Below are 25,835 nucleotides of genomic sequence, written 5' to 3'. Positions count from 1 at the left end.
TGAAAGGTGGACAGTGTCACCATCACCAATAACACTGTCCAATAAACACTTGAAAGGTGGACAGTGTCACCATCACCAATGATACTGTCCAATTTATGGATAAACCTTGAGAAAAAAACATGTTTAAAATGGTGCTGTCGCTGAAAGTTGTAACGATGGAAAAACAGTAAAATGTGGCTTACTGTGACCAGAATGTCACACAGACAACACACTGGTGCATCAGTCCCAGATAAAAGAAAACAATGAGTTATATAACCAGTGTGAAATCTAGTTTGAACAATTTCCTCTTTCCAATTCTTATACAAACAAGACACCCAAAGTCTAATAAAGGGTTTTATTTGGAAAAGCTTATTTTCACTTTGCTCACTCCAAGTCGACTGCCAACTGGCACATAGATGAGTCTTGAATATAGGACCATAGTACTTGATAGAACAGGCACAGCAGTGACAGCACCAGAGCAGACAGATTTAGCTGCAGTGTCAGCAAGCCCATTCCTGCAAATACCAACATGGCCCAGTATCCAGAAAAACTGGATAGAAGTAGATGTTAAAGAGAAATGGGCCAGTCAGTTTTGAATATCGGTGAGAACAGAGTGTGAACCACGTGAAGCAATTCCAGGGCCAGTAGAAAACTAAGCAAGTCAGTATAAATAGCGCAGTTTGAGTACTGCTTAACTTCTATATGATCCAGGGCAAGAGAAATAGCATACAGTTAAGCAGTGAACACAGAAGCTGTAGAGGGGATTCTGTGCACAGCAACCGAACCACAACAAACCATGGCAGAGCCCACAGAGTCACCTGATTTCGAATCATCCGTATAAATAGGAATGGAAGGATTGTTCGAAAGATGTTCAAGAAATAAAAGATGGTACTTCCCATCGGGAGTATCTGCTTTTCTCAGATGACTTAAAGATGACATGAGATGTGAAAGTCATCAACACAGAGCCCATTTGCAACAGTAAGAGGGAGTTGTTCTGTGATAACATTAATCTTTATACTGAAAAGTGTGACACTCAAAAACAGAGCCCTGAGGAACTCCAAGTTCCTGTAGAAAAGAACGGGAAAGTGTCAAACCTGTCCATTAAAACATTTTTTAGTAAAAATGGGCAAATGACCATGTAACCCATAAAAATGGAAGTCTTGCAAAATGCCATACCTCCATGTAATATTATTAGCCTTCTCAAGGTCAAAGAATATTGATATAAGATGTTGTCTTTTGAGAAAAGCTTCTCTGATTGATGTTCCAAGTCGTATCAGGTGGTTCATGGTGGAGTGCTGTCATCGGAAACAACACTTGATTCGAGGAACCAAACAAGACAAGCATTAACCATCCTCTCCAAGGCTTTACAGAGATAGCTCTTCAAAGCAATTGGACAGTTCTTTGAAGGAATCTTGGGATTTTTCCCAGAAAGGTAGTATAATAACCTGGCACCAGGCATAAGAAAAAACATTCTTCTTCCAGAGCTGGTTACAAACAGTCAGAAAAATAACAAGAGAAGTAGGAGATAGAAGGCACAGCAACTCATAGTGCACATCATCAGGTTCAACTGATGTACTGCCAGACCGATGAAGGGCTAGTTTGAGTTCCACCAGTGTAAAGTAGCAACTATAGTCAAAGAGACAATCATCTCAAAAGGAAAGAGGTGATTGGTCTGCCCCCAAAAAAAAGTCTTTTTGGCTAAGAAGGTGAAGGATGAAGCAGAAGTGCTAGATACTTGACCAAAGCTTTCACCTGGAGGATCAGCAATGCTCCGGGTATCAGCTACTACCTGGCTATCAGAGAGCAAGATTGAAAGTGTGGAATACCTACAAAAAGTATCCCAGGCCCATTTTTGAGCCTTCTAAGCCATGTGGCAGGCAGAATTCCACCATGGACAAGGATATCATGAAAAACATGTGAGATTTTAGGAACACATTGAGCAGCTACCCGTATAATACAGTCAGACACTGCTGCCACAGGATCAAGTTCTTTGAGAGCAGTGAAAGAGGACCTGTTGGCTTGATCCAGCTTCCACTGTCTCTCTCAAATGTATAGGAAAATGATCACTGCCTCGTGGGTTATTGTCAACCTTTATGAAAAGTGGGAGAATAGTGAAGAGGAGCAAATTGAGAGATCAATTGCAGTAAAAGACTGACTAGGTGCATGAAAATAAGTATAAGAACCAGTACTGAAAAGAGAAAGGTTATGATCTGATAGCATACGCTCTATGGAGCAATCCCTCCTATCAATATCAGTCCTCCCTAGGCGGGATGATGTCCATTAAAGTCCCAAAAGATTAAAAAGGGAGACGACACATATTCAATGAGAGCATCAAGGTCTGATTGATCATATATCTCTCCAGGCAACAGGTAGAGAGAACAAACAGTGATGGTATGACCCAAGGAAACACAGATGGCTACGGCCTCCAAGGGTGTCTCGAGTGGCAGAGACAAGGTGGGCACATGTTGCTCAACCAACAGTGCCACCTCTCCATGCACTCATCCATCACACAGCCTGTCATTTCTGTAAAAAAAAACTGCTGAAAGTTGACTGTATTGGCAGGTTTCAGAAATGTTTCCTGTAAGGAAATACATACAGGATGGTAGGAAGCAATCAGTGTTTTGATGTCATCCAGATTAGAACATAAACCTCGACAATTCCATTGTATCAAGATGGTCATTTTTATTTATGTATAAGCAAATTGGGTGGAGAACCCTTCTGTTTATGACCAAGTATTTTTTCTTTACTGCCTTTATTCGAGGGAGGTCTATCAATCTTCATAGATCCTGCCCTGGGTCGACTGGGTAGGTCTTTGCTGTTGGAAGAGGATTCTTGCGACTGAGGATGTGAACGAATGATCGTTTTGCATCTTGGAGTGGAAGATGTACCTGAGGAAATGAAATCAAAGGAAGTTGATCTTGGGGTTTGCTTGAATGAATGGTAGAGACAGAGATGGGTGTCAACATTGATTCATCAACTTTTTTAACCATGGAGGTCAAAAGATTTTTCATATGGTTTGAGAACGATTCTTTTGGAGGCACAGAGAGATCCATCTGCACTCCCACTGTAGTAGTGGAATGAAGTGCAGGAGCCTATGGCCAAGATGAAGTGGTGGAGAGCAACTTTTGAGCTTCAGGGTAAATAGTATTTTGAGCTGTTTTCAAATGCTGCACCTCTTTTTCTTCCAACCACTTAGGGTAAGAATGAAAGTAGGATGGGTAAAAGCCATTGCAAATGATGCAGTAAGGGCCTGTTCAATACTCACAGTCATCGTGGTCCTTGCCACCACAACGAGCACATGTCAAGGAACCACAACATGATGTTTTAGAGTGACCAAACCACTGACACTAGAAACATCTGAGAGGGTTTGGAATGCATAGCCATACCCTGCAATTAAGATAACCTGCCTTGATTGTGGCTGGTGGACATGGTGATGTAAATGTTAAAATGAGGACACTGGTCAGCATCATAATTCCATCTTTGTGAGTGGAGATATGCCTCACTGCATAAACTCCTTTGGTGAAAAAATCAGTGAAAATCTCCAACTTGGGGATGTTCTTCATATCCCTCTCAACAATAACTCCTCATGATGAGATTAAAATAGCCTGAAGCATAACCTCAATGGGTATATCCCCAATCACCTTTGAATGTAAGAGGAGTTCACTGTGTTTAGATGTGGATGTTTCCACCAATATATTACCAGAGCAAAGCTTTTTGACTGACTTTGGAGAGCGAGCAAGTCCCTCTAGTCCCTTCTGGATAAAAAAAAGGGAGACATTTGCCCTAAAGATTTTCCTTAAAGAGAATGTAATATAAGAAAATGAGGTACAAATGTTACAGATGTTGAGGATTGCTGCTCTGAATCTTCAAGATGTGGTCATTTACCTATGGACTGTTTTTTCACTATTTTATTTAAGTTTTTATTTGAAGGATCCATCATATAAAAAGAATGTTTCGTTGCTCACTGATCCCACCCACCATGGAGGGGATGCACTACAATATCAAACAAGGACACTGCAGCAACAGCAGGGTTTTGTGAGCACTATACCTGAACACCAGCATCAGATACAATGTCCACAACACCTGTTGAGAACATCCAACGCTGGTACTTGGTTGACCCTAGCGCAAGCAGACCAGCTGATTGATCCTAGTGGGAACCACCCCAAGGTCACCCATCTGCAAGAATTTAAGGCCATAGTGGAGTGTTAGGGTTGAACCCCTCAACCACCAGGATCCTCTCCTCCTCTTCATGGGTCACCATGCATGGCAAACATAGGAATAGATGTTTTGATCTCAGAGGAGGTAAACTGAAAGAACAGAACCTTCCCTGGGAGGTCCTCTCACCACATACAGGAATCCATACTGTGGGGGTGAGTAAAGGAGGTGTGAGAGGTCATACAAATACCAGCCTGACACAATCTTCTCCAATAGATGATGATGAAAGTAAGCAATTTGCATATGTGTGTGGATAATTTTTATAGCAATGCCACATTAAGCTAAGTGTTGCATCTGCTGAGGGTAAACAAACCCCTAATTTTAGCACTGTAAATCTATAGACTTACCACATTGGCATCAGGGAAGAGAAAGTGAGCAGCCAACTGGAGAGTTAGGTAACGAATCTGAAGGGACGACAACACCTGGAAGTGTAAAAATGCTTCTCCAGTGACATTTCTTCTTTGTCAAAGAAGATGCCAAATGGATAAGCTATTGGGCCCATCCAGTGAGAGTCACAGGAGAAAAGTCATGAGTAGATGGAGATTCCACAGAAGAAGGAGGTGAGATCAGGAACCATGAAGGACAAAAATCTGGGCCAAATAATCACAAAGAGGACAGAGAATGTGACTGAAATTTTGAAGAAAATAAAAATGAGAATAGAAGAAAGAGTTACAGGATTGAATTTGGTATTATATATTGCAAATAAATATCTTCTATATCTAGAAAGATGTACCAGTAATGGAACAGAATGAACAAATAACCTTAGGCATACACATCAGAACAGTGAGTATCAAAACTTAAGTTTTAAGGGACAAATGGTATGAAGAACAGATAACCGAAGGATCAAAATGAGGTAGAATAAGGGTAAGGAGAACAATATTAATGGCCCAATCAGGTAGGAAATAATGAGTAGGAAAAAATAATGTATAGTGGAAAACAACCAGAAAGTAGAGGAGAGAGCTAATGTGAGAAATAAGAGTGAAAACAGGTAATGTATCTGAGAATAAGTCACAGATGGACATAGAATGTCAAGGTGTATGCACGTTTATGCTATAAGATATGTTTGTAAATTTGGATGTCAGTCTTGTCCTTTTTGTACTATCAACAATACCAACCAGTGTGAAAATGTCTTTTGTTTTTATTTCCACTTTCTGCAGACTTCAGTTCCTATTTTCTACAGCACAAATTACAGAGCAAGAGACATTTGTTTCCATGTTGTTCAGTGTTGAATATCTGGACTTTGTTCACTTTAGACAGACTACCATAATGATGTCAGAGGAAACAACAGGTTTTATGTAGCAGGTAGTAGAGTCTTGCAGAGATAGAATTGTTTAAAAAGAAAACCAAAACTATTTTCACAACAATTGGTTTGACAGACTACTTCAAACAATCTTTGATGTTGAGAAATCTCAAGAGAGCAAAACAAAAACACCTTAATATACAAGTATGAAATCAAGAAGTGATAATTGAGCAATAAGTACAGAAGGAGACAGCTGTGTCAGGAAGTAATTAATACTCCTATTGTTGGAGAGTTGTTATGTGCTCATTTGAGTACAACAATGCAGTAATATCTTATAGAAACATGTGAGATTAGGTGGAAACCTCGAAAATAGTGGTGAGTGAAGAAGTTTGTATATAGAAGGCACACCAAAGCAAGATAGTTAAATGTGAGAGGAGGTTATGTACTGTGTTGGGAAAAGAAAACATGGAAGAAAACATTAAGTTACCTTTCTGTGACATACAAATAATAGAAAACCATTACTAATGTTGTAAGGAATTTTTCAACTTTACAGTATAAATGGAGGAAACATACAGATTGCAAGGAATAAAAATATTCCAAGTTTCAAAATTCAGATTATATATATAATATAAATTTCTAGCTGCTTAAGCCTGAAAACTGTAAAATAAAATATGTGGATGGTTGAATTTTAATTGTTTATATCATCAGCATCAAAACTTCACATTTTTGAAAGTATTTGGCAAAAATAAGCCTCAAATGACTGCAAAGTCATAGTACATTTGACCTAGGTTTGTCCTTTGACAAACTGTTTCTATGCAGGTGGGAAATTTATTGATTTCCACCATTTCAATAATAACTAAAACAGGAGACAAAACTCAATATTAGTGCTAGCAAATTCCATCTTTTTTAATTTATTCAAAATAAGTGTTAATAAAAGTTACACAAGAAAGTTTAAATGTCAACATTTCAGTTATAATTTTACTTTGAGGTAATATGTGGGAAAAGATCATCCATAATGTTTCAAAACTTGATGTTATTATTTTGTTGCCATAATAACGTGAAAAACCAGGTAGGAAAGGTTTACACAGTAAAGTTTCCATTCGTTACACATATCAGACCACTGTTTGTTCTTAATAATGAAATAAGCACATGGTAAAAACAACACAACTAGGACTTGTTCATAAAATTCAACAAACCTGTTTTTTGAGCTCTTCTTTATATTGATCTTCTTTGGTAACTGAAAATGATGAATTGGTTGAATAACTGGTTCCAAAATTTCTAATCTTTGATTTTCTGGAAGCTAAGAGGAAATAAGAATAACATATAAAAATGTTAATAATATAGAGATACATTTACAAAGCATGTTACGTTTTGTTATTATTGCTGCAGAAAGGATAACTGGGTGAGTTACAATGAACCTATTTCAGGACATTTTAATAAAATATAACATAGAACACTGGGTGAGTTACAATGAACCTATTTCAGGACATTTTAATAAAATATAACATAGAACACTGGGTGAGTTACAATGAACCTATTTCAGGACATTTTAATAAAATATAACATAGAACACTGGGTGAGTTACAATGAACCTATTTCAGGACATTTTAATAAAATATAACATAGAACACTGGGTGAGTTACAATGAATCTATTTCAGGACATTTTAATAAAATATAACATAGAACACTGGGTGAGTTACAATGAACATATTTCAGGACATTTTAATACAGCTCCCATCCTGTGCCCTCAGCAAAATGTGAACAAGAAAAAATAGTCTGAAATCTAACATATTTGTTGGATAAAATTTTACTGACATGAAAAACTGTTACTGAAAACCTTGTTCATATATTACCACCATAATCTACCAACAACTTGCTCTAAAAAGAAAGGTGTTATTTTGTGGAAGATGTCAGCAGTCGTGAAATATCTATTTGCACAGTAAGAGTTGTGCAGTCATCAGAACTGTAGTCAAGTATGAATCACTGGTGTGCAAGTTTGAGTCAGTGTACTTTCAGTCTAGGTTGTAAGTCCCGAACTTACTTACACTTATTACATGAATCTAAAGACTGTTTATATTTGAACTGCTTTGGGCCATTTAAATAGTAAAAAATACCAACAGCACCGAGGTAATAAGTTTCAATAAACATTATATTACATTCAGACTATATTTGGAGAATGAATAAATTAGTTTTGTCATGGTAAAGAGACATGGTGATTTAGTAAACGAACCTTCGAAATCTTAAAAAAATGGTACTTGGCCTAAATCACTTGTCTGGATGAATGTGTACAAGATGCTTGATAAAGTTAAATATTTCCCTAGTTTTTCTGCAGTCTTTCACACATTTAACATGACTTTGACATTAGTATATGTTGTGAGTAATTTTCAAGGCCATACACTGCAATTATAGGCATAGCAGAAGTCATAGTTGCATAGGGAAAATAGATGCAAGACATTTAATGTCATTTTGCAACACCAACAGGAACAGTTACTTTGTGTTGCACAGTAACAAACAGTTTATACCAGAACGAAGGAAAATGTTTTGTTACTTCTGGATGGCTTCAAAAGTAGAAGTTATTGTGTATAAGAATGTGGAACTATCATAATTATTGAGTTAAAATACTTAAATGTTCAAATCTGATTTTAAGTCACACATGGTTAAATTTGAACTCAAGCTTTCTGTGGCAGTGATTTAAGCCTCAATCTGAGTAACAAAATAAACAATCTGAGTCTGAATCTGTGTTACAAAATAAACAATAGTTTAAATCTGTGTAACAAAATAAAAAACTTGAGACTGAATCTCTGTAATAAAATAAATGACTTGAGTCTGAATCTGTGTAATGAAATAAACAACTTTAGTCTGAACTGTGTAATGACAAAAACGATTTGATCCTGAATCTGTGTAATAAAATAGAAGACTTGAGCCTGAATCTGTACAATGAAATAAACTTTAGTCTGAATCTGTGTAACAAAGTAAATGACTTGATCCAGAATCTGTGCAACAAGATAAACAACTTGAGACTGAATCTCTATAATGAAATGACTTCAGTTTGAATCTGTGTAATGAAATAATTAAAAGTCTTTATTCAACAAGAGCTATGTAGTTATTCAGTCAGTAGAGAAATCACTAAAAGATAGTACATTAAAATGTTCCATACTAAGAGACTCACAAAGTGATTTCCTAAATACAATATAAATACATATATTGGGATACTTGTATGTTTAGAAAACATCTACCTAAAATAAAAAATATTATAATAACGATAAAACTTTTCATTAAACAAAAAACAACCAAGCCTCACTGATAACATTTCCCTTTGTATCTCTCAATGGAGCCCCAGCTCCACTTCTTCCCCATGGATTGTAGTTGTCATTCATCATCCACTTGTTAAAACTGAAAAAAATAATTGTATTTTAAGTTCTTACAACTTGTTAAAAATTTCAAATTTCAAAATCTATTCAACAGAAGTGTATTTAATATATTGGTAATTTACAACCGAGAGTTTATTTTAAAAATACTTTTCTAACATTAAATTACACAAATAAACCTCAAGTTCTTCATGTTTGATGACAATTAGTTATAATCTTTATTTACACAAATGCACATTCAATTTTTCTTATAAACTTTGGAATGATTATTTTATTTAAGGTTTCAATAATGAATAAAGAGGTTGAGTACATTACAGTAAAATTATGTTGGAGCCTCACCACATAATTAGTGTCCGTTACCACACTTGTTTATACTCTATCTGATAACTATGCATTTTCACAAGAGCCCTGAAGCATTGCAAAAAGCGTCATTATACAGTTGTCACGTCAAAAGCGTAACACTAGTTCTTGCATGCTTTCCATAATACATCTAGTATATGAAGGTAAAAATGTTTTCCAGTGGCTGTTTCAACAGTCCAATTAAACAATAATCCATAGATGCTGCATCTTGCAACTTGGCAAGTATGTCTTTCTATGTAACAACATGGATACCTGCTTCATTCTCCAAGTGCTTGAACAATGAAAAGATGTTTTGTAAAAGCAATTTGAGTATGTATGATTTGTTCACCTTTCCAGACATTCTTGATCATACTAATGGGTGGCTTCTGTCACTGATCTATGTATTTATAAATTACCATGTGTTACAATTTGCTGCACTTTGCTTAACATGTCTGTTGTATAACTAGATGCTGGTTCCTAAAAGTTTATTAAATTTCCTTTATTAACCAATGCTGTTAAATATAAAGGATATTCCTATCTTCAAAACACTAAATCCCTGATCTGAACACATTTAAAAGATCTGAATGTATAAGTATTTTATGCCTATAAGGTATGTCACATACACTTCTCAAAACCAATAAATTTTTGATAGCATCACACTACATATTAAATGCTAAAAAGGGTCAAAATACTTCTTATGCAGGCTGTTCCATCCTTACTTTATATTAGCTGTGGCTACCACGTGACTTACTGTTTTGCATACAGTGGTACCTTGGTTCTCGAACAACTCCCTTCTCAAACAATTCGGTTTTCAAACATAAACTTGGTTCCTGAACCAAGCTGTTGTGTCCCGAACCCCCAAAATAACCCAACTGACCCTTTGACCATTTTCGGCCCACACCAAGCTTCCCAAAAGATTTTGCCCACACCTATCGCTCAGTCCACACCCCCGCTAAAATCTGCTGTGAACGTTCTCTTTTATCATTTTGTTTTTCTAAATATTCTGATTAAATAATCTACCATGGGGTCAAAGAAGGATAATGAAAGCAGCAAACCAAAAGAGAAAAGTTGTTAGAGCCACAATAGAGGTGAAAAAAGATCTCATAGTGAAGTATGAGAGTGGTGTTTACATGTCTGACCTTGCTACACAGTTTGGTATGGCAAAGTCTACAGTCTGCACAATACTGAAGAATAAAGAGGTCATCAAAGGAGCTGATGTTGCAAAAGGAGTGACAGTGCTTATGAAACACAGATCACAAACAATGGAAGAGGTAGAAAAACTGTTGTTGATTTGGGTAAACAAAAAACAGTTAGCTGGTGATAGCATTTCTGAGACCATCATTTGTGAGATGGTCTCACAGTTTCATTACAGTGAAGCTCTTGCCCCCAAAGATGCTGCTGATAAATTTGTAACATGACTCCTCTCATTCAGCCCATGGACCAGAAGGTTATATCAAAGTTCAAGAAACTCTACACCAAAGCACTGTTTCAAAGGTGCTTTGAAGTGACCTCTGACACAGAGTTAACCCTCAGAGAGTTCTGGAAAAATCACTTTAATATCCTCCATTGCTTTAGGATCATAGACAAAGCCTGGAGGGAAGTGTCTTTGAGGACCATGAACTCAGCCTGGAAGAAATTGTGGCCAGATTCAGTAGCAGATAGAGACTTTGAAGGCTTGAATGTGAGTGGTGATGATGTGGAGGAGTTGGTGGAAGACCACAACACTGAGCTCACCATGGAAGAACTCCAAGACCTTCAGAAGAAGCAGCAACAGAAGGCAACTGAGGAAGTGTCTTCAGATGAGGAGGATGGAAGGGAGGATGTTCCTAGTTCACTAAACAAGGAAATGTGTGGAAAATGGGGAGAGTTACAAAGTTTTGTGGAAAAATTTCACCCTGACAAAGCTAAAGCAAACTAAAACATAAACCTTTTCAATGACAATGTCATGTCTTACTTCAGAAACATTTTAAAATGCAGGCAGAAACAAACCTCATTTGACAAGTTTCTAATGAGAAATAGGTCCAGTGAGTCTCAAGCAGGTTGTAACAGTGCAAAGAGACAGAACCCCAGAAGTGATGTCGAAAACCCACTTGTTGAGAATTTATATGCAGGCTCGTTTGGGTTGAGAAAATATTTTACATAGAAGAAGCCAACGTTTCTCTCTTCAGGTAAACTGACGTTTACCTGACGATGACAAGAAGATCCGTTGTTACTTCTTCTATGTAAAATATTTTCTCAACCCAAACGGCCGCTTTTGTATATAAAGAACCCAGAAGGATAATTACCTGACGTTTTATGGAAGGTGATTCCCAAACAATAATAACCCTCCTACTCTCTACGTTCCTCACCACCTTTCACTTATGCCATCAGCTCTCCTCAGCACAGGTAAAGTGGAGTTAAATTTTCATTTATTCTTTTTTTATTGTGTTTATAGTTTTTGTGGTTGACTTTATGCATGTAAGTATTCTTATACAGGTATAAATAAGCAATATTTTTACTTAAAATGCTTCATAATGTGTAATTTTTGGAAGTCTGTAACGGATTAATTTAACTTACAGTATTTCTTGTGGGAAAACTTGATTCGGTTTTCAAACAGCCTTCTGTAACAGATTAAGTTTGAGAACCGAGGTACCACCTTATTTAGAATATTTTTGACTTAACATACTAAACCCTCTATATATTTATCACTGAGTCTTGGTTAATCTCATAAGGTTTTGATGAACAATATATAATTTTAGTTTTTTTGTAAGAATTATTATACAAAATCTAGTGCCAACTTAAGACTCTTTCCAGCTTAACATCTCTCTGTACTTGCAACATGACAATTTAACTGACCTTGTAACTATCTGTTACCATGAGACTATGCCTATTATACCTCTGCATTTATTAGGTACTTTGAGTAAACATTATAAATTTGTTGCACACAAAAGACCAGATTTTGATAAAGTATTTGTTTTTAAAGATTTGCCTGTCATCTTATAAAGTCAGTCTGAGTGAAAGGTGATTTTCATGTTAAGAATAAAACTACTTATTTTCTTCATTTACAAAACCTCAAGAAACTTCTTGATGAATATAAGTTTAATCAGTAAAACTTCAGGCCTTATCTCTTATTTTATCTGTCCTAACAATAACTGTAATAAAATTACAAAATATGGTAAAATAAAAGTTGAAATGTATGAAAACAATTATTTTACTTGAATGCAACCAAGATCTAAAACATAATTATTATTTTCATAATATCAAATTTTAATCTAGTCACATCTTTCTTTTAAGTTCAGAGTTTTATTGCAAGTCTTTAAATCCACTATGTGCACAAAAAACAATGAATCTCAACATGAACCTGTATCGTACTCATGTAAAATGTTTAGGTGACAACTCATGACTGGTGTCAAATTTCACATGTGAGAACTCATACAATGTGGTAGTATAATTTTAGTGAACTTTTAAACAAATAAATTGAAAACTTAACAATATCTACATTTTACTTAATTTTGTTAAAAATACACATGAAAACCATGAAATTTAACACTTGAAATCTTTTATGTTGAAATGTACTTGTACTTTATCTCACTATGTTGATTACTTATACTTTATCTCACTATGTTGATTACTTATACTTTATCTCACTATGTTGATCACTTATACTTTATCTCACTATGTTGATTACTTATACTTTATCTCACAATGTTGATTACTTATACTTTATCTCACTATGTTGATTACTTATACTTTATCTCACTATGTTGATTACTTATACTTTATCTCACTATGTTGATTACTTATACTTTATCTCACTATGTTGATTACTTATACTTTATCTCACTATGTTGATTACTTATACTTTATCTCACTATGTTGATTACTTATACTTTATCTCACTATGTTGATTACTTATACTTTATCTCACTATGTTGATTACTTATACTTTATCTCACTATGTTGATTACTTATACTTTATCTCACTATGTTGATTACTTATACTTTATCTCACTATGTTGATTACTTATACTTTATCTCACTATGTTGATTACTTATACTTTATCTCACTATGTTGATTACTTATACTTTATCTCACTATGTTGATTACTTATACTTTATCTCACTATGTTGATTACTTATACTTTATCTCACTACGTTGATTACTTATACTTTATCTCACTATGTTGATTACTTATACTTTATCTCACTATGTTGATTACTTATACTTTATCTCACTATGTTGAAATGTACTTATACTTTATCTCACTATGTTGATTACTTATACTTTATCTCACAATGTTGATTACTTATACTTTATCTCACTATGTTGAAATGTACTTATACTTTATCTCACTATGTTGATTACTTATACTTTATCTCACAATGTTGATTACATATACTTTATCTCACTATGTTGATTACTTATACTTTATCTCACTATGTTGATTACTTATACTTTATCTCACTATGTTGATTACTTATACTTTATCTCACTATGTTGATTACTTATACTTTATCTCACTATGTTGATTACTTATACTTTATCTCACTATGCTGATTACTTATACTTTATCTCACTATGTTGAAATGTACTTATACTTTATCTCACTATGTTGATTACTTATACTTTATCTCACTATGTTGAAATGTACTTATACTTTATCTCACTATGTTGATTACTTATACTTTATCTCACTATGTTGATTACTTATACTTTATCTCACTATGTTGATTACTTATACTTTATCTCACTATGTTGATTACTTATACTTTATCTCACTATGTTGAAATGTACTTATACTTTATCTCACTATGTTGATTACTTATACTTTATCTCACTATGTTGATTACTTATACTTTATCTCACTATGTTGATTACTTATACTTTATCTCACTATGCTGATTACTTATACTTTATCTCACTATGTTGAAATGTACTTATACTTTATCTCACTATGTTGATTACTTATACTTTATCTCACTATGTTGATCACTTATACTTTATCTCACTATGTTGATTACTTATACTTTATCTCACTATGTTGATTACTTATACTTTATCTCACTATGTTGATCACTTATACTTTATCTCACTATGTTGATTACTTATACTTTATCTCACTATGTTGATTACTTATACTTTATCTCACTACGTTGATTATACAAAACATAATTCTTGTAGTTCTCAAAAGGTTTTAGAACAAAATAAAATAAATTATCTGTCTATTGAAGTAAACTATAAATAAAATAAGTTATAATATTTCTGTCACTGTTCAGAGCAATGACATTACTCAACATAAATCAAGCTTTTGTTGTCAATTACTGTGTTTTAACACCAGAAATAAACAAATGATGTTAAGATTTATGTATATTAAAATGTGTACTTTGTACTGGTTATAAACATGTCCACTAGTTAAGTATATGTAAATATATATTTGGCTTGAAATACTTGAAAAATGGGAGCAATTTCTCTAGCTAGTTTAACAAATTAATTGATATCCCAACAAAAGGTAGTACACACTTGAAATCTGTATATTTCAGCAGCTTATTTTTAAAATATCTAATTTTGAAATTAAGAAACAGAGATAATATTGAACACATGAATTATAACCTAAGTTTTGATGACAAGTTTACTGACATACAATGATAACCAATTAGTTCAACTAAATTTTGAATGTCATGACATGCACACTTTGACCCACCCATATATTCAGGATTAACATGGGTCTGCTTTCTTTATTTGTACTGGTACAAGTTTTTAACACCATAAACCAAAATTATTTTTTGTTAAGCAGATAAAAGTTACTATGTGGTTTTTTATTAAACTGTACTTTTAATTTTTTACATTGCTCAAGCCTACAGCACAGAAGTACATGATTATGTAAGTTAATGATATGTCTAGATAAGTAAATATACAGTTACCTTTCACCAAGCTAGGTTTAACATCAATAGGTAAGTATATAGCTACCTTTCAACAAGCTAGGTTTAACATCAATAGGTAAGTATATAGCTACCTTTCACCAAGCTGGGTTTAACATAGATAAGTAAGTATATAGCTACCTTTCACCAAGCTGGGTTTAACATAGATAAGTAAGTATATAGCTACCTTTCACCAAGCTAGGTTTAACATCAATAGGTAAGTATATAGCTACCTTTCACCAAGATAGGTTTAACATAGATAAGTAAGTATATGGCTACCTTTCACCAAGATAGGTTTAACATAGATAAGTAAGTATATGGCTACCTTTCACCAAGCTAGGTTTAACATCAATAGGTAAGAATATAGCTACCTTTCACCAAGCTAGGTTTAACATCAATAGGTAAGTATATAGCTACCTTTCACCAAGCTGGGTTTAACATAGATAAGTAGGTATATAGCTACCTTTCACCAAGCTAGGTTTAACATCAATAGGTAAGAATATAGCTACCTTTCACCAAGCTAGGTTTAACATCAATAGGTAAGTATATAGCTACCTTTCACCAAGCTAGGTTTAACATAGATAAGTAAGTATATAGCTACCTTTCACCAAGCTGGGTTTAACATCAATAGGTAAGTATATAGCTACCTTTCACCAAGGTAGGTTTAACATAGATAAGTAAGTATATAGCTACCTTTCACCAAGCTAGGTTTAACATCAATAGGTAAGTATATAGCTACCTTTCACCAAGCTAGGTTTAACATCAATAGGTAAGTATATAGCTACCTTTCACCAAGCTAGGTTTAACATAGATAAGGTAAGTATATAGCTACCATTTTACCAAGCCAGGTTTCACATAGACAGGTAAGTATATAGCTACCTTTCACCAAGCTAGGTTTAACATAGATAGGTAAGTATATAGCTACCTTTCACCAAGCTAGGTTTAACATAGATAGGTAAGTATATAGCTACCTTTCACCAAGCTAGGTTTAACATAGATAGGTAAGTATATAGCTACCTTTCACCAAGCTAGGTTTAACATAGATAGGTAAGTATATAGCTACCTTTCACCAAGCTAGGTTTAACATAGATAAGTAAGTATATAGCTACCTTTCACCAAGCTAGGTTTAACATCAATAGGTAAGTATATGGCTACCTTTCACCAAGCTAGGTTTAACATAGATAAGGAAGTATATGGCTACCTTTCACCAAGCTAGGTTTAACATCAATAGGTAAGTATATAGCTACCTTTCACCAAGCTAGGTTTAACATCAATAGGTAAGTATATAGCTACCTTTCACCAAGCTAGGTTTAACATAGATAGGTAAGTATATAGCTACCTTTCACCAAGCTAGGTTTAACATCAATAGGTAAGTATATAGCTACCTTTCACCAAGCAAGGTTTAACATCAATAGGTAAGTATATAGCTACCTTTCACCAAGCAAGGTTTAACATCAATAGGTAAGTATATAGCTACCTTTCACCAAGCTAGATTTAACATAGATAGGTAAGTATATGGCTACCTTTCACCAAGCCAGGTTTAACATAGATAGGTAAGTATATAGCTATCTTTCACCAAGCTAGGTTTAACATAGATAGGTATGTATATAGGCTACCTTTCACCAAGCTAGGTTTAACATCAATAAGTAAGTATACAGCTACCTTTCACCAAGCAAGGTTTAACATCAATAGGTAAGTATATAGCTACCTTTCACCAAGCAAGGTTTAACATCAATAGGTAAGTATATAGCTATCTTTCACCAAGCTAGGTTTAACATAGATAAGTAAGTATATAGCTACCTTTCACCAAGATAGGTTTAACATAGATAGGTAAGTATATAAATTATTAGTTCATTACAATAACTGAAATACAACCTACTTTTCCTCCTCTTGTTTTTCTTTTAATTTTTTCAGTTCTCTTTCTTGGATCTGAAACAAGTTTATGTGTATGTTCATAAGGCAGACATGCCTGAAAAATTTACTTTTTTTGAATTCTTACATTTCAATGTGTTTTCATTTTCACTCATATGTAACTGTAAAATATATTAAAAGTAGATGTTTATACTAATTTCTATCTCTAAGTTACATTATCTTCATGTTTATGCTAATTTCTACCTTTGAGTTATATTATCTTCATGTTTATGCTAATTTCTACCTTCAAGTTACATTATCTTTCTGTTTATGCTAATTTCTATCTCTAAGTTACATTATCTTCCTGTTTATGCTAATATCTATCTCTAAGTTACATTATCTTCCTGTCTATACTAATTTCTACCTTCAAGTTACATTATCTTCCTGTTTATACTAATTTCTACCTTCAAGTTACATTATCTTCCTGTTTATACTAATTTCTACCTTCAAGTTACATTATCTTCATGTTTATACTAATTTCTACCTTCAAGTTACATTATCTTCCTGTTTATACTAATTTCTACCTTATCTTCATGTTTATACTTCTCAACTTATTTATAAAGTAAACAACTAGTTTCTTTAAGTTTTATGTCAGTTGCACTTCTCATGTTATTACTCTCTGTTATATCAATATCTGATAAAATGCACTCTAAAATTTTGTTCAAAGATCACAGGTCAAAAGGACATTTTACTTCTTCCTGCAACAATGGCTGACTCTAACTTTGTAAACAAATAGCAATCGAGTTTCTGATATACATTCTCCTCACAATTTTGTTTCAGTGTATTTACCATCTATTATTTAATTATGTCTTCCTTACAACTTTCAAACAAGTAGAGTTATCTCCTGGTAGACACATTAGCCCTGTATCACATTAAAAACAATTTTTGATTTCAAATGTGTGGACAATACAGAAAAATGCACAATGTATGTTTAACTGAATTGTTATTCAAATTACATGCCATTAACAGCCATACACATACCAATTTTGGTATATTTTGCCATCAAGGTATTTTCCTTCCTAAAATATGTACAACTGACATTGGAAAAATTGTTTTTTAACTTTAAGAATATAATGTCTATTTTTTCTGTGGGTCCAGACTTCTAAGGCATCATGTATTTCAAACATCTCACCATGTAGCTAAAGATAAACAACCTTAACCCTTTACCTGTTGTTCTAGCTCCAAGCGGTAAGCTAATTGTGAGGTGTTTCCCTCCATGTGGCTATTCTTCCTAAAAAGAAAAATATTCATATCTATGAGCACATATTACAAGTTTTCACTGTAATATGTTAGAAAACTATGTCCTAAAAGTAACAACTGTTTTGTACTTTAAATGGTACAAATTCCTTGTTTGGTTTATTATCTGATGCATAAGCCAAATTAAAATTATTGAATGTGTTTCATTGTAATACAATAGAAACATTCAAGAATAAAAATGACAAAAAGTTACTTTATGCAAACAAAAAAATATTTACAATGTATCTGTAGATACTACCCATAACAATAATGAATCCTTCTTAGATTTGATTATGGTTTTTGGGCAGAAAGTTTGATTATGACCTTTCTATAGTAACTTTTCTACATTTCTAGAAAACTAGAGATGAATTATCACCAGTTTATTGATGTCTGTAAAGGGTGAGTGATTTGATGCCACATCACACACTGAAGATGAAGATATTTACATGTTTCATGTAACATGAATATCTCTACCTGATCTGATCAGAAAAAAATTATATTTTTAATAGTAGTTCCTGGTGATGCCAACACTTGACATGCAAGTGTTTTGATGAGTGGTGCACAACTAGCAATGAAAATAAGACTATAGCACAAGCTGAGAAAACTATCACCAGCCAATCAGAAGTCAAAATGAGGGTTTTCTTAAGATGTCAAATGATGCATGACATAGCTGAGTAACTCTTGTGGTGAGTATAGATGCATCTCGCTATATAAATATGACATGTATTGAAGAATAAATCATTTCCATTTTTGCATGAATTTTCTGTCTTGCAATATCTCAAGGAGGGTGAAAAATGTAAACACATAATCCAACCTTCACTTGTTGAAAAGAAACAACAAAAAACTTTACAATATCTACTGGACTTATGAACATTTAAGGTGACCCTGTTAAAAGTGAAAAACAAATAAAGATAGACAATATGTTTTTAATGAAATAAATTTGTTGTCAATTTGTAATATCTTACATGTATGAGATAAAATATGATACATTTATATTTTATGGAATAGAGATGGGATGTTTTATGAAATAAATGTGATTGATGAATATATTATTTTGAATAAAATGCAAACTAAACAATTTTAAGTTTTCTTTTACACTAATTATTACCCTAATTTGATGCATCAGCTAGTTACCTATACAGTGTATAAACCATTATGCTCAGACCTTGGCAATAACAACTGACACCAACTGAACTCAGTCATTCATTATCTGATTATTGATCCATTGAATAATGAGTTTTTGTCAAATGTGACTCTTTTATTACAGCAGATAAGTCAGTCATATCTAAGAGGATCTACTATAATTCTAAGTCATTAGAAAGGAAATAAAACAAGCAAGCAAAGAAGTAATGACAACATTAGAAACATTTATATAGTTGGACTAAAAATAAATTTACATTAAAACAGCCTATGGCACACTGTATACTTCACTAGCTAAGACTAATTACAGAGAATGAGGGGTTTGAAGTGACACAGCAGTTTGTATTTTCATAGAGTTTTTGATACATAGCAAGTCAACTTACTACAGGTACAGAAAATTCATATAATTGCTTGATCAGAGTTATTAATTCTAAAATTATTAATTTTTACACTGAACATATTTTTCTCATAGGTACTCACCTCTACTCATATAATAGCCATTCACATTCAGTGTTGTCCTTTATATACGAAGTTTTTTGATGTTTGAAAACCCCATCAACCCCACTGCTTCTTGATGTGTAAATCATCATTTGAGGGTAGGAAGTGTGATAGAAGGAAAGTATGTACAGTAAATATATTTTTAGCATTGGAAAATAATTTCTGATATCTTACCTCCTCTCAAATGATAACAAAATGCCACATTAAAAGGTAAAGGGATACTGATAAACATCCTTCAAAAGCAGCTGAAGAATATGCATTGAATGTGAACAACAATTGGGAGAAAACCCATTAAATACAACATTAACTTTCAAAACAGCCACACAAAATCTGGAGTGACTGACATGCAACTCTAACCTTAAAGGCCCACAACACAAAAGCCAGAATGATACATATGCAACACTAACTTCCAAAGCCTTCCACAGAGAAGTTGGAGTAATGGGTACAGAACATTAACCTCCAGGACCCCCTACACAAAAGTGTAGTGCACAAGTAAAGTACTCTACACAAGAGAACACCACCATCATAATCTCCACTAAATAAAAGTGATCACATTCAGGAGGCTGCTTTGCTTCCATGGTCCACAACCCCTGTGATTAGAACTGGAAAGTGGCAAGAAATCTCTTACTGCACTAGAAAAGATTGGGTAGAAAATGTGGTAGATAATTTGCAGGAATGGAGACAGTGCAATGAGTTACCACTATTCTGAGAAGCAGGCCATCCAAGAATTATTCAGTCAAAGGGATGGCAGTAATCCCCCTCTGCTTTATCAGTAACAATTCTTGGGTTAGTATGGTCTGGAACAAGCAAATTACAATGAGGAAAACCTACCAGTAATCTTGTGGAATATCCCATCTTTACACTGTACCTTGAGATTGGTGTACGTTGAGATTGGTGGGATGTTTCATACAGCCCTCATCAAGATATACTGAGCAACATCAACCTCTAAGGCCCAACTCCATTGAGAAAGAGGATCAGGAATGGCTGTGTAATCTGCACATCATCATCCTCCAGATGGGAATGCTCAGAGGTTAGTGCACATGTATCACCAACACATTTCTCAAGTAACCACAGTCAGTCAGACAATCAGAGCCAGGACATCACAACACCTACCTCCATGGCCCATTGCACAGAGGTAGAAACAACTTAGTCACTAGGCAGCATATAAAAAGTCCTGGTATGACCTATGATTCACTGTAAAGTACAAATGTTTAGGTTGGATAGACAAATGGCATATTTGGATAGGCAATACTCACCACTGAGTAGGATTTTAGACTTAAAGGGAACCTGTCATTGTAAGCAAGAACAATATATATAAAAAGATAAACCAAATTACAATCAATCTGATATTTGAAGTATGGCAAAAGTGCAAGGCAGTTCCCTGACAAGGAAGAAACAGCCACCCAATGCAGGTAGTGATAGATGAACTGATGTGGTGTCATCCACATGCCTGACTGTAAGGATAGAAGAAAAACGATCCCAGGGAATGAAAAGGTGAGATAAAGAACCATGGAAGAAGGCCATGCAGGCAATATAACAATGAAGAGCATGGACATGATAAAGAAGTCTATCCAGATCAGACTGAAAATAAAGGTGAGAAAAGGAATTGGTGTGAATGAAGAATGTCCCAAAGTTAAGGGAAGGAAAGATTGACCTGGATAAAGGAATATATTAAACACTGATGTCAGAGATATCAGAACAACAATGTCCATAGTCTTAAAGTTGTAGAAAATAAGTTTTAAGGAATAGGGAAGACAGAGCAAAAAAGAACAAAGGTTAAAATGTCGGGAGTGCAAGACAGGAAAGAATAATATTGACATTCCAATCCAGAAAAAGTGGAAGGTGTTGTATAAGGCTACTTGATAAGCTGCAGTGGAAGAGAATAAATCACTGAACAGCATTGGATAATCACCACAACTGTTAATGGTGAAAAATATGACTGCAAGTCAAACAATGAATTGAGGGACCCTTGGAGTAAGGAACTGGTAAAGGTTGGTAGGGTGAAAGATGGAAAATCAATAGAGAGTAAGATACAAAAGTGGAGTCAGACAAATGAGAACCAACAATGAAATAGTTGAGTGTTAACTTGTGGACTCCTTATTTGACTCCACTGATTGACAAATATATCTAAAAAAAACAACAACTGTGGAGCAAAAGAGCCATCCTCAGGTCACAAATATGTATGTAAAACACAATAAGAAAACAAACATCAATGAAACTTAGTGTTAGAAATGAAAAATAGAGGTTTGAAATTAATCTTTGAATCAAGCAACTAAGGTTTTAATTTGAAAATTTGAATTTAGTGACTAGTTAAGGTCCCTTCTCAGTGCTGGGATACAAAGATCCTACACTAGGAAAAATTTTGTTGTGGTGGAAATGGGAGTACCCCAAGAAACCTCACTTTCATAACTGGGTGCCAAAAATATGTCCTCACCATGCCCTGTAGACGTTGATATGAACAAGACAAATGAATTAGTAAACACTGATTTAAATGAAACATTTATAAATAGGCTTAGTGGGTGGAAAGTCAGTGATAATGCTGGGAATGTTTAATAACAATTTCCTGTAAAAGCTGAGTTTTGTACAGTAGTGGAATAAAATATGGAACTCAGGTCAAACTCAGTAATATTCCTGCAATTTTAAGGTTACTGAGACTGCTTGGATGAAGATTGGAGAAACATGTGAAAGTTGTCAATAGGTTCTTCTTTTCCCGTGTTCTGCTGGTTTACTTTTTGATATGAGTCTAGGATTGATGACTTGATGTTTGAAAGGTATCAGCAGATGTTGAGGAAATACTCTGTCATGCTTGGGTATATGTAAACTGTGTTTTCTGTTTATTTCTCCTTGTTGGTGGGACCTGGGTGAACTTCTCCATAAGTTTAGGTGATTTAAATGGTTGCTGCTTGGCTTCTATTGTCTGCATGAACTTATATGTTGAGCTTGGTTTTTACTGATGCAGCTTGAGCGTTGGTGACAGGTGGTTCTGTGTGGTGTATTGTTGATCTATTGATTTATTTTGGATGAACAGAGGTCTTGCTAGAAAAGCATTAAAAAAAGAAAGAGGAAGAGCAAGATTTCCCTGGATGTGCAAAATTCACAGAAGTAAATACATTAAAAAAAGAAAGGAGGAAGAGCAAGATTTCCCTGGATGTGCAAAATTCACAGAAGAAAATACACGTGTGCATCACCCAAGAGGATAATGGCATATGGAAGCTCAATTTCCCAAAAGCAGCAGAACAGAAAGAAAGGTTATGGGAAACTGAAAGTTCCACCAAACACACATGAAGTGGAGAAAATTGGGTGTGACTGAGTTAAGTGTTTGAAACACAACCAAGTAGACATGATATTGGGTGTGAATCAGAAAACTTCTCCATCTTGAGAATCCAATCCACACAAGCTGCTTCTGTCAATAACAAATGAATGTGTTAAGAACCAGTTCAAAAAAATAAATGAAATAAAAGAAGCCAATCATCCATGCATTGGTGAAAGCACAACCCTCAAACATGCACAAGTCAAACAAAAGCTTGACCACTCAACAAAACACATATGGTGCTGCAGCAACTCCAAAAGATAAGGCATGAAACTGAAATACAATGCTGTCAGGACTGAAAAGAAATGTCCAACTTAGTAATCCACACACCTGGAGAAACAAACCCACTGAGGAGTAACAAAAATTTCCATGATAAAGCATGGAATATCAAGAAATCGACTGAGACAGGACAGAATGCTAATCCCTAGTTTTCATAGAAATGACAGAGACAGGAGTAAAATCCTAGCAAAGGTTGACTGTCAGGCTTGATAGCAAGAATCTGAACAAACTCAGCTAGATGCTGTTTGGTAGCAGGATTCTGAGGTAATGAGAAGGATACTGGAACTAGAGACAAAGGAGGAAGTAACAATAATTGAAGAAAAATTGTGTGACAAAGGCTCTGACTGATTACCCATGAGTGAACTCCTGCTACATGGGAACAAATCCAATGAATGTGGCCTCACTGCACTGAATAGCACTGGATAGTCACCTGCAAGTCAAACAATTAACTGAGGGGCCCTTGGAGTAAGGAATTTGTAAAGGCTGGTATGGGAGGATGTGAAAAATTAGTATAGAATAAGAAACAGGAGCAAGCTCAGACAAATGAAAACCAACAAAGAAAGGGTTGAGTATTGCTTTGAGGATATCTTATGTGACTCCAAAGATAACAAATATATCTCCAAAAAATTAAGTATGAAGCAAAAGAGCCACCCTCAAGTCACAAATATGTGTGTAAATGAGATGTGAAAAGTGAAATTGAAGGAAAAAAAAAGAGCTATGGATAAATGTACAAGATCGGCCCATAAGAAAGGCAAAAATGACTCCAAATGCTAGAAGTAAAGAAAGAAATCAAAGATTTGACAAGTAAGCCAATTCATAACAATCAGAAGCCCATTGTGGATGTAAAGACTTGCTGGAACTAGCCCTCAATTGAGAAATGCAAAATATTCACTCCAAATTTGGGAATAGGAGAATTACAAGGTAATCAGATGGTGGGGTGACATATAACTTTTGAAGGACAGGAAAATATGAAACTAGGGATAAAGAAAAATGTAACAAAATAAATAAACCTTAGAAAAACATCCATAATGACAAAGATAGACCTAGCAGATTTGACAGGAAAGGTACAGGAGAATCCCACATCTTATGAGAAATGAGGAATGAGATAGGATGAAGGACCAGCAACTAAAGTGAGCAGAGAAGGATGGAGTAAAAGGATGAAGTGGTGGTTCAGAACTGAAGGAGGAAAGAAAACCAAGGTTGTGCTGACCAGTGAAGATCAATCAGATGACCAAAATCACTCTTTGAGAAGGAGAGTAGTCATAAAGATATCCTATGTTCAAGTCCTGACTGAGAGCATCCACTGCCAGGTGAATAAAATGGAGATAAAAACGAGGTACCTTGGTGGTGAGAGAAGTGGTAAAAGCATCCAGATGAGAAGTGCCACATGGGGTAGAAATCATCCAACAAAAGGTAGAGAGCACCTAGAAAATGATTCACTATGAGATGTGTTTACAGCATGTGGACCAGTAAAAATCTTCCAGTATTCAACTGCAAGGGGAATGAGAATAGGTGCCTCATTGGCAGTTGAAATTGTCTGTCTAAATCATATAGCTATCGTAGGTTGTAATCTATAGCACTTAATGTCACCCTCATAATACTTTGTTCCAAAGATGAAACTTGTAAGTGAAATTGTTTGATATAAGATAACTACTTTCCTAAAAGTATGTAATTTCAGATAAATAAAACACTGAATTTCATGTTTTTATTTTTTCATTTATAATTTAATTGTTTTACTTTCCACTATAAATAAACTTTGATTATTTATTTCAACACATCATCAAGTGTCCACATGCAATGTTACATTGATCTCAGTTTTTAGGTTTAGCTCCTCCATCATAATATTTTTGCACTCATAAATGTCTCAAAGCTGTTTTAGTGAATCAAATCATTTGATAATTTAAAAATGATTAAACTTGTCAAATATAAATATTAAAATACAAATAAACACATAATTAACTAAAACATAAAAATAAAACCTAAATGCAATCTGTCTATCAAAATGATACACATAATGCAAGAAAAAACTGCCAAGCTCTACAAAACTATTCTCAACAATAAACTTAGCCTCATTATAATGGTGCTGCATGTAAATCCATACCATGTGTGCCACATAAGGATATTATGACCTTGAGGAGCAAAATCTGCTCTTTCCATGGATTATGAGCATGCCATTCACTTAAAACAGTTGTTAAACAACCCAGCTTCTACTTTGCAAATGGGCATGGCATAGTTTGAACTAAAGAACACCTATAATGATTTCCTTTTGAGCCCAGTACTAAGAATTTGTACCAAGTTATTGGTAAATGAACTGTATGTGCATGTACTTTATTGCTAGCAAAAAAAAAAAGACATTTTTAACTCTTTATAAAGAGATAAAAATTCATAATAAATAAAACATATGAACAAGAGCACTGTCTT

General features: G+C 34.4%; 1 protein-coding gene across 18 annotated transcripts in view; it reads right to left on the bottom strand.

Annotated features, from left to right (window-relative positions):
• Positions 1-25,835, bottom strand: part of LOC143230083 (uncharacterized) — a 180,340-nt gene that overhangs the window by 79,755 nt on the left and 74,750 nt on the right. For all 18 annotated transcript variants that reach the window (XM_076463106.1, XM_076463100.1, XM_076463103.1 and 15 more), the window contains 4 exons: positions 18,119-18,182; positions 16,920-16,969; positions 8,737-8,828; positions 6,631-6,734 (listed from right to left, as the gene is read on the bottom strand). In XM_076463106.1, coding sequence (XP_076319221.1) covers positions 6,631-6,734; positions 8,737-8,828; positions 16,920-16,969; positions 18,119-18,182 — 310 coding nt within the window. The remainder of the gene's footprint in view (positions 1-6,630; positions 6,735-8,736; positions 8,829-16,919; positions 16,970-18,118; positions 18,183-25,835) is intronic.

This window comes from Tachypleus tridentatus, chromosome 10 (assembly GCF_004210375.1).
Source record: "Tachypleus tridentatus isolate NWPU-2018 chromosome 10, ASM421037v1, whole genome shotgun sequence".
Classification (NCBI taxonomy): domain Eukaryota; kingdom Metazoa; phylum Arthropoda; class Merostomata; order Xiphosura; family Limulidae; genus Tachypleus; species Tachypleus tridentatus.
Note: the sequence above shows the minus strand (reverse complement) of the source record. Positions and strands in the feature narration are given on the sequence as shown.